Consider the following 10,665-nt stretch of genomic DNA (forward strand, 5'->3'; position numbering starts at 1 on the left):
AATACATATGTTCTTGGAAGCAACATTAACAATCCATTCAAATTTAATTTGCCAATGTGTTTTATTCATATCAGATACTCACCGTGTAAGAAACTATAAAGTTCACTCTATTCTTCACCCAGTTCACCAGCCACTTATAACTTGTATTTCAGGAGAAATTTATGAATTCACATGCTATAAATCCGACTGACAGGACTCTCTGAACAGCAGCGCGAACAAACATGGTGGTGACCACCTCACATTAAAGGATAATTTAGAAAGATTTTTAAATGAGAAAACACGCTCATTTCCAGGTGCATCTCAATAAATTAGAATGTTGTGTATTAAGTATTAAGGGGTGGTGTTGGCGCAGTGGATAAGACACATGCCTTTGGTGTGAGAGACCCGGGTTCGAATCCACTGTGTGACACCAATGTGTCCCTGAGCAAGACACTTAACCCCTAGTTGCTCCAGAGGAGTGCGACCTCTGACATATATAGCAATTGTAAGTCACTTTGGATAAAAGCATCAGATAAATGTAAATGTAAATAAATTAAATGCAGACGGACTGAAGTAGATTAAGTCTTTGGTTCTTTTAATTATGATGATTTTGGCTCACATTTAACAAAAACCCACCAATTTAATCTCAACAAATTAGAATACTTTATAAGACCAATTTAAAACAAGTGAATTAGTTTAGTGAATTGTTGTACTTCTGGAAAGTATGTTAATTTACTGTACATGTACTCAATACTTGGTAGAGGCTCCTTTTGCTTTAATTACTGCCTCAATTCAGCGTGGCATGGAGGTGATCAGTTTGTGGCAGGTGCCAAATCCTGCTGGAAAATGAAATCAGCATCTTCAAAAAGATGGACAGGAAAAGGAAGCATGAAGTGCTCCAAAATTTCATGGTAAACGGATGCAGTGGTTTTCAAAAAACACAATGGACCAACACCAGCAGATGACATTGCACCCCAAATCATCACAGACTGTGGAAACGTAACACTGGACTTCAAGCAACTTGGGCTATGAGCTTCTCCACCCTTCCTCCAGAATCTAGGACCTTGGTTTCCAAATAAAATAAAAAACTTGCTTTCATCTGAAAACAGGACTTTAGACCAATGGTCTAAAGTCCTTTTTCTCCTTGGCCCAGGTAAGATGCCTCTGACGTTGTCTGTGATTCAGGAGTGGCTTAACAAGAGGAATACGGCAACTGTGGCCAAGTTTCTTGACACTTCTGTGTGGTGGCTCTTGATGCCTTGACCCCAGTCTGTCCATTCCTTGTGAAGTTCTCTAAAATTCTTGAATCCAGTTTGCTTGACAATCTTCATAAGGCTGCGGTTCTCTCGGTTGATTTTGCATCTTTTTCTTCCACACTTTTTAGTTCCACTCAACTTTGTTAACATGCTTGTAGGGATGGGTGATATATCACATGCGTTGTCAGACACTCATTTCGTCAGTAAAGCTGGTTCCCTGATTAGCGGTAAATCGAGCGACATTTAATAGACAGAGCTGTAGATCACTGACAAGCTACGCAATATCCAGTCATTATCAAAGACTATTCATTTGCGATAATGAACGCGATATTGCGTTCACAAAATATTGGGTATTGTGAAGAGGAAGATGCAATATGCCAGACCCAAGAATGCAGAAGAGCTGAAGGCCACTATCAGAGCAACCTGGGCTCTCTTAACACCTGAGCAGTGCCACAGACTGATCGACTCCATGCCACGCCGCATTGATGCGGTAATTCAGTCAATAGGAGCCCCAACTAAGTATTGAGTGCTGTACATGCTCATACTTTCCATGTTCATACTTTTCAGTTAGCCAAGATTTCTAAAAATCCTTTCTTTGTATTGGTCCTAAGTTATATTCTAACCTTCTGAGATACTGAATTTGGGATTTTCCTTAGTTGTCAGTTATAATCATCAAAATTAAAATAAATAAACATTTGAAATATCAGTCTGTGTGTAATGAATGAATGTAATATACAAGTTTCACCTTTTGAATGGAATTAGTGAAATTAATCAACTTTTTGATGATATTCTAATTATATGACCAGCACCTGTATGTATGTAGCCTATGTATCACACTCATATCACATCTTGGTTTAGATAGAATAAAACGTCAAGTCAAACAATATCATGTATTTTTTTTTATTTAAATCTAGCTTTATTCGCATTGGCCCATGGAAAACTCTATGAACACACTTGACTTGACTTGGCCAAAAAATTTAATCCCTGCCTCAGCTGCGAGTCCCTTATCAAGCACTTTACCAATTCAACTACTATCTTCTTCACCTCCTGCTTGGCCTCTTTGGCCCACATCACTCACTGCAGAGCAAGCCTGTTCCTGATAAATCTGCTGTGAGAACTTGGGAAAACCCATTGAGGAAGAAGTTGAAGTGATGTAGGCTACTGAAGTGAAATTCTTCATTGCTCCATCTATAGCGCATTGTGATTGGATGTTTACACTGTAAATACAGGAGACAAACCAATGGGCCACTGGCTGCTCGCTATCCCTGCATGATAGTCTTCGGCAAAAAAAAAAAAAAAAAAAATTATGCATTTAGCAGACGCTTTTATCCAAAGCGACTTACAGTGCATTCTGGCTATCAATTTTTACCTATCATGTGTTCCCGGGGAATCGAACCTGGGAAAAAATAATAATAAACGAATAAAATAAAATAAACAAACAAAAAAAAAATACATTCTGTTTGCCCCTTAAGTGCGTTAGCCCACTACCAATCCATTTAAATTTAGTAAGTAAATGAAGACTTTGTATTTGTATAACTTTTTTTTTTTAAATCCCTAAAAATATAGCTAGTAAAAAGCATCTAAATTAGAACATCCTATTGACTTCTGTTGTTCTAAAGCGTTTTATGATTATTACAAACAAGCTAAACCCTCCCCTTTTTTTGCATTAGATTAATATCTAAAAATGCACAAATTCATAATTAATTAATCATAATTATGATAACAAACTAATCCCAACCATATAATGAAAACCAAATTGCATTATAATAACTTTTTTTTTTTTTTTTTTTTTTTTTTTGCAATTCCACATTTATAATTATCATTATCGCAAACTAACTTTACTGCTCAAACATATTTTGAATTAGAATAATACATAAATATGTTACATTTTTCTAATTATTTACAGAACAACCCTACCCCTAATCTTTTGCATCAAAAATGTGCTCAGTTTTCAACATATTTTGACTTCAAGGATGTTCCCAAAGAGAGATTTTGATTCTGATTTTAGATTCAGACAGTGCTGTACTCAAACCATAGCTAAGTTAAAGCATGCACAAACACACTGAGCACACAAGCACTTCTCTCTCTCTGTTGTCTATGTCTCTGTTTGCCTCTGTTTATCTGACAGTTTTTGATTTGCCCAGTGCCGGGTACATTTCTGCTTGCCAGCTATTTTTTTATTTTCAAAGGACCCTTTTAACTTCCACATAACCTTTGTTTCCTATCTTTCTTTCTGTCTCTGTCTAGTCTTTTAAGTTCCTGTCTCTTCTCAATTCAGTCTGCTTTTATACAGAAATACCTGAGATATAGATTAAGAGTGTGTGTCTGTGCATGTGTAGAGCAGTGTTGTCCTCTGGGAGCTTTGGAACAGTAAAGATCTGACTAAAGGTGGAAAGTATTGTAATTAATTACAAATACTTTCGTTATAGTACTTGAGTAATTTTTTTTTTACAAATTTTCTACTTTCTTGAGTATAATTAATTTGTGGTACTTTTACTTGAGTAAAACAAAACAAAAGTATTCAACAGACAGGTCTGACTCGGGTGCAAAACTAACGTTTCAGAATTTTAGTGAATTTGAGCTATGCACTGATTTTAAATCATAATTTCGTCAGCTCCTAAAATGGGTCATACCATCGATATTACCTGAGCACACAGCAGTAGTAAATAGAAAACTCGGTTGATAGATTTATTGCATGGATGGAGCAAGAACACTGTAAGTGTCTAAAATATGTACAGTCGAATGGTAAAAATCAACCTCTTTAACAGTGCAGTTAAACTAAATGTACGAAGCTAAAATAACCTCAATGTTAACAACTTTTCTGTGCACGTGCTTTGGATGTGTGTGCACATAGGTCAAGAAACAAAATAGTCTATCTATGACCGGACTATTTATTCATATCCAAAACGACATGACATATTTATTACAGTATAGAAACTATTTTGCCTTATTATGCGTTTGTATAAACTTATCCTAAAATTGTCATTAGGAAAATACAGGAAATAATTAACTACAAATGATTCGTTACCATCCAGCATTGTAGGCCTATTTGATTTCTTAGCCAGTTAAAAGACTTATGAAAAAATAAAGCCTGTCAATTAGAAAAAAGTCAAGTTTTTTTATTATCTTTTTTTAACATTTCTGTCTACCTAATTTCTGAAATGATTGCTATACCCCTACAGTATGTGCGCAGTACAGAAAACAGTGCAGGAGTCTTCTTGTGCTTGAATAGTTTAAAGTCATATTAAAATGCACACAAAGTAATCGATTAGAGGAATCGATATTTAAATTTTATAACAAGTAGACAATTCCTGACCTTAAGCATCCTATTCCAGAACTGGAATAGATTTCGGCAGGGCTTAATTTGTGCCGGAACAAGCCGGATCCAGATCCGGCACCTCCGAAATCGGATCTGGCACCTCATTTTGGCGGATCCCCCTCCTCCAGGGGTGGCGTTTCCGTATGGCACACAGATATGTGCCATGATAAATTAACCAAAATTCATATTTCTATTATAATTCGTTATTATTATTTTATTATTGTCAACAACCATCAGACATCATATTGTGTGTATTTGGTTGCTTAAACTCAACAAACTACGAAAAATAACTCGCGCGAGCTTTGGATGTGACTGCGAGGGCACATAGCCTAATAATGCAGCATGTGGAGCGCGCGAGTACCAAATGGCTTAAAATACTTAAAAGGTGTTCAAATTATACATTTTTTGTGACAATGCAACAATTACCCGATTAGTCAAGTCAAGTGACAGTTCTGTCAGCTGTCCCGATCGAAATGCAAGTGAGTCTTGTATCGCAGCTTGCTGCAGGTCGCTGAAGTGCAGAAAAGATGCGCTGATGTGAAGCGCTCCGAGAGAGTTTATGGTTTCAAATGACTGATTAAATCTTGTTTGTGTGGATTTATTTTATTATTCAAACCTACAAGCTATGTTGAATAAATGCAGGGATTTACCTCATTAAAAACTTGAAAGCTGCGAGAATTATTAAAACCACAGAAATGTAGGACCTGATTAAATATAACTATTACACAGAGATTTGAAAAATAAAATTCCACAACTTTTTCAAAACGTTTTTAGGCCTGGAAATTGTTGTTTTAAAATCGCATGGCATTTTCATGACCTTACAGACCCTTAATGCAACTGATGCACGCCTTTAAAATCACTTAAACTGGTCCAGCAATGTGATTGCGCGAATGTTCCGTTACCTCTCCCTCCTGTAATCACATGCCGGATCTGTTACCCCGCTTTGTTCCGGGACCTCGCAATTTACAAATTAAGCACTGGATTTTGGATTCCCGAATTGTGCCTGGAGTCCACCTTTGTGTTACATTGTGTAATAAGACCGATGGAAAATGAAAATTTGCGATTTTCTAGGCTGTTATGGCTAGGAACTATACTCTTATTCCGGCGTAATGACCGAGGAACTTTGCTGCCGTATCATGGGTAGAGTAGGCGCAGTGATATTACGCAGCACCTGAAAATAGTCCCCAGCCACTCTGCTATTGCAGCAACTACACAAACTAGCTTAATATTTTTGAAAGAAATCTATTATGCTTATCAAGGCTGCATTTATTCGCTACAATAAAAAACAGTAACATTTTGGAATATTATTATAAATAATATTTCACTATTAGTTTTTTGATCAAATATGCATCCTTGGTAAAATATATATCGCAAAACCAGTCTTAAGTGTAAATTTTTCGAAATTGAGATTTATACATCAGCTGAAAGCTGAATAAATAATCTTTCCATTGATGTGTGGTTTGTTAGAACAATATTTGGCCGAGATACAACTATTTGAAAATCCGGAATCTGAGGGTACAAAAAAATCTAAATATTGAGAAAATCGCCTTTGAAGTTTTCCAGATGAATTTTTAGCAATGCATATTACTAATCAAAAATAAAGTTTTTATATATTTTACATGATCTTTACTTAATATCCTAATGATTTTTGGCATAAAAGAAAAATCGATAATTTTGACCTATACAATGTTTTTTCGGCTATTGCTACAAATATACCCCAGCGACTGACTGGTTTTGTTCTCCAGCGTCACAAATACCACAGTACTGAATGATTACCAGGCATACAGCATGTGGCTTGTTAATGTCACTGATGTCATTCTACATGTGTCTTCTATTAGTACTCAACCTCTTGGAGGTTCTTAATGTCACTCACACTATCCCCGGGGTGACTAAGGTCAATGGTCGTGACCCAAAGACGGCAGCCTGGCGTTTCCGTTCCAGCAGGCCTCATCTCAAACTACCCCAGACATTTTTGGACTACCTCTTCAACACCTCACTGGGCGTCCTGGGTTTGCACCTGGTGGGCAGTCAGCGCAGAGGCTCGGAAGCTACCCTCATCTCCTTCACCTCCTCTACCTTCCTGAAGAATGGCGATCGTCCCCTGCTGGAGCTCGTCTCCAACACTAAAGCAGACTGGCTTCAGCTAGAGTTCAGGTCAGTGGACGGCCTGCGGCCTGCGGTGCTAAAGGTACCCGGCGGGAGTCCCTTTACTGGCAGAGGTTGGGTGAGGATGGCTCTGAGTGTGGAGCCCAGGCAGATTGTGCTGTATGTGGACTGCCAGAATGCCGTGGTGCTCAAACTGAAAGAAGGGGAACAAATCCTGACTCTGGACTTCCCACATGATCTGCAGGTTACCTTCTCCAGCACTGTAGAAAAAAAGTCCAGCAAGTTCATGGTGAGTTTACAGTAACAAACAAATATGCACCTGCATGCTAGTGTATCTGGACACCTATAAATCAGCAATTTTTTGACTTCTAATCAACTGATCCCAATGGGATTTTTAGTAAATGTCAAAAGTCAGTTCTCCTCAAGTTCACACGGGTGTTTAGAATAACTACTGGTAAAGTTTTTCACAATAACTACACTATAACAATTTGGCATAGGAATTACTCTTTTTGGTCATTCTGTGTCAAATCAATCAAATTTCAGGATTTTTTTTTTTACATTTGCTAATATGTTTTTCTGAAGAAAGATAAACATATATAGTGATAATATTAAAAATATAGCCAAAATATTAAATGTCATGGATGAATGTTTAGGCAATCCACTGATTTGCTGATGGGGAAAAAATTGAATTTTTCACCTCAGATTCAGAGCCAAAAAATCGGTTTACTTTAGATGTCTTTGTTGCATTATGTGCCAATGGTGACCTTTCAGAAATGGCGAAAGAACACTTTTCAAGGTTTTTTTTTTTTTTCAAAGTTTGCATGACTGTATCTCAAGACGCTTTAGATATTGGGTCTTTCTTTACAAACTTTCCTTTTGTGGCATCTTCATTTTTAAGGCCATATGTAGTTCAATTCCAGAGATATTGGAATTTCAATATGGCTCCAGGAGTAAAACGTTAATTTGCACAAATTTTCATTGGCCAAAGACCAATTGTAGGTAACTTTGAGGAATGTCTGAAGAACAAATAATGTTGAAACTAGAAATGTCTCATTTCCTTGTGTCAAAGACTCAAAGCAACTGCATTGAACAGACCTGTCTGAGTACCATAAATATTCATATTCCAAAGTTTGTGTGCCTATAACTGAAGAAGATATTAAAAATATTTAAATGATTTTATATTATAATTAACGTTTCTTCTGAAATCTTCATTTTCAAAGCCCTATATCATTCAGTCCCAAATATATGGGGCTCTCAATGAGACTCAGTGATACTTATTTTATTTAAACAATTATGTCTAAAGAATAAATCATGTTCAAATTAGAATTGTATCTTATTTTCCTCTATCAAATAATATGCTTTTGTACCCTGAGTGCTAAAAATGCACTGAAATGGTCAAATTTAGGCACATTGCCTTGCTCTCTGTAGTCTGTTCATAAAATTTTATATTTGAATCCATTTCAGGGATATTTGGAAGAAGGGATTTTATTCATTTAACAGCTTCTAAAGATACCAAGAGTTCAGATATGCAGTATTGTATCATATTTGAAACAAAGTGAACAGCTATGTGGAAATGGTGGGGAAATATCCATTTTGGGACCAGATGGTGTATTTACAGCATCTATTGAATAAGAAAAAAAAAATTAAAATTTTTTTTTTTTTCCAACGGAAGAAAAAAATCTAAAGTCATATTAAAATGCACACAAAGTAAAAAAAAATCTCATACAGGTTTAGAATAACACAATGGTCAGTAAATTGACAACATTGTCATTTTTGAGTGCACTGTGCCTTTAAAGCATTCTACAGAGGTGAATGTTCTGGTGTTGTCATTGCTCATCTGTTTTACAACGTTACTGTCATGACTTTGCAATGGGTTGCGATGGTTACAGAGTTCATTGTGTTCATGGCCACAGAACTGACTGTATGTGTTTTCTCATTGTTGCAGGGGGCTTGGCAGACGGCTGAACTCTCCACCAGGGCATATGAGAGGCGTCCATGGTTCTGTGACAATGTAACAGGCATGAAAACAATAAAAACATTTAAACAGCTGAACTACACATGCACATGAAAAACACACACAACAGAGCTGACAATATAGGCCATACAGCTTCTTCTGTTGTAAAGTTAGGATTTCAGGTTTATAAATATTTTATTCTTTTATGTTTTCTTTTTTGGCTATAGGTTAATGTCAGCTAGTGCATTTTTTGGGTGTAGTATTATTTCATAAAGGATATTTATGATTGTTTTCTGGGAACCTTAATACCATTTTTGGCCCCCAATACTCATGTTGAAATTGTTCATGATCAAATACTGATGTATGCATCTAGAAATTTGTCCAAAAAAAACATGTTTTTTTTTTTTGGCCTGGCACAATGCATTCATCTTTTATAACCTGTGTGTTTCCATGCATTTGTGTGTTTGTGGTTGTTACAGACTCCCTTCCAGACACAGTCATTCGCACCAGTCCCACCGCAAACTATAACCCAGATGTGATGCTAGATCAGGGAGACCGTGGAGATGGTATAGTGTTAGCTACAAGATACCCCATTGAATCAAACGAACGTCTTGGCCAACTGGAGATGAGCCTGCATAACATTATGACAATGCTGGACATGCTGAAGAGACAGGTACATTGGAAACGTATCACCAGTAGGCATACTGGTGGGTCTGCACTTGGATTAGAAAGTACTGTGGTACTATCAATGTTTTTTTTGGACGTGCCATGACCAAACCAGGGTTTGTATAAGGAAACTGTAAAATGATAGTCATGTGGTATACAGTATTGAATTACCATGTGAATGTCATGGTAAATGAATATAGTAATTATTTACCTTAACAGTATACATGTCAAAGTGCTGTTGTTATCATTTACTAAGACTAAAATTATTAAGTGATATAAAAGCTGAAATAAAATAATATCCAATAATACCCAATCACTCTCCCCACTAATAGTCAACAAGTTAACAAGTGACTATTGTTGCTAGCCGAAGTATAACAGCAATGGAAAGCTTAATTCCACTAGCGACTGGTGATTAAAACTCCTTCTGTAAGAATAAATGTATATTCTAGCCTTTGTGATCGAAAATATAAGTTCTGGTTCTCGATGGGCTAGAGAGCAGAGAACAGGTACCTGGGACCAAAGAATGAGACACACAAAGAGTGCAGTTCATTCTAAGCTCAACTTTATTATGCACGGTGCTGCATATATATAGCATTTGCAAAAGTGAAAGACAAAATTGTCTGGAAAATACAAGCTGAATAAGCATAACCTCATTTGTAAATAATCAGATAAACATGTTGTATGAGTAATGTTTTAGTCTAGCACATTAATATCAGACAGGTGCACATTCTCGCTAGACACGGGGTGTTCAGGGGGGTCAAAAAGAATCTCACAAAAATATAATCTATAAATATAAAAAACCTAATAAAAAAGGACAACAGTATCATATATATCAAATATATTATTGTTAGCTTAAACTAAAAATATTTTAAAAATATAAACAAATGAAATAAAGCTGAAATAAAATTAAAAATTGTAAATAAAAAATAAAATACAATATATATATATATATATATATATATATATATATATATATATATATATGATGACAAAAAGAGATGTTAAAATGTTACCTTGCCAAGGAAATAAATTTAAGTGTAAGTTTATGGGTTTAAGATTAAGTCTAAAATTACTAACTGAAATTAAACTAAACCCGAACTGAAATAAAATAAATAAACACTTTGCTGAGATATCTGTTTTTTAATTTAATACAAATGCCAAACAATTGATTTTATCACATGTTTTAACAACTCTCTGTATGTATGTAGAACACAGCCCTGCAGGCGAGAGTTGACCACCTGGAAACGTGTGAGTGTTCGAAACGGAAGTGTGTGTACGAGGGACGTGAGATGGATGAGGGGTCCCGCTGGGGTCTCCTGACAGAAACACAGTCTGTCACTGCACTCAAGGGAATGTTCAGTGCGAACGCTTCAATGGTGAGTAAT

The 10,665-nt window shown here is 36.1% G+C and overlaps 1 protein-coding gene across 1 annotated transcript in view; it reads left to right on the forward strand.

The window, feature by feature from the left end:
* kcp (kielin cysteine rich BMP regulator) overlaps positions 1-10,665 on the forward strand; it is a 40,087-nt gene that overhangs the window by 2,516 nt on the left and 26,906 nt on the right. Inside the window, exons 2-5 of the mRNA XM_059507043.1 lie at positions 6,393-6,949; positions 8,606-8,678; positions 9,094-9,287; positions 10,489-10,660. Coding sequence (XP_059363026.1) covers positions 6,393-6,949; positions 8,606-8,678; positions 9,094-9,287; positions 10,489-10,660 — 996 coding nt within the window. The remainder of the gene's footprint in view (positions 1-6,392; positions 6,950-8,605; positions 8,679-9,093; positions 9,288-10,488; positions 10,661-10,665) is intronic.

The sequence above is a fragment of the Carassius carassius genome, chromosome 23 (genome assembly GCF_963082965.1).
Source record: "Carassius carassius chromosome 23, fCarCar2.1, whole genome shotgun sequence".
Taxonomy (NCBI): Eukaryota; Metazoa; Chordata; class Actinopteri; order Cypriniformes; family Cyprinidae; genus Carassius; species Carassius carassius.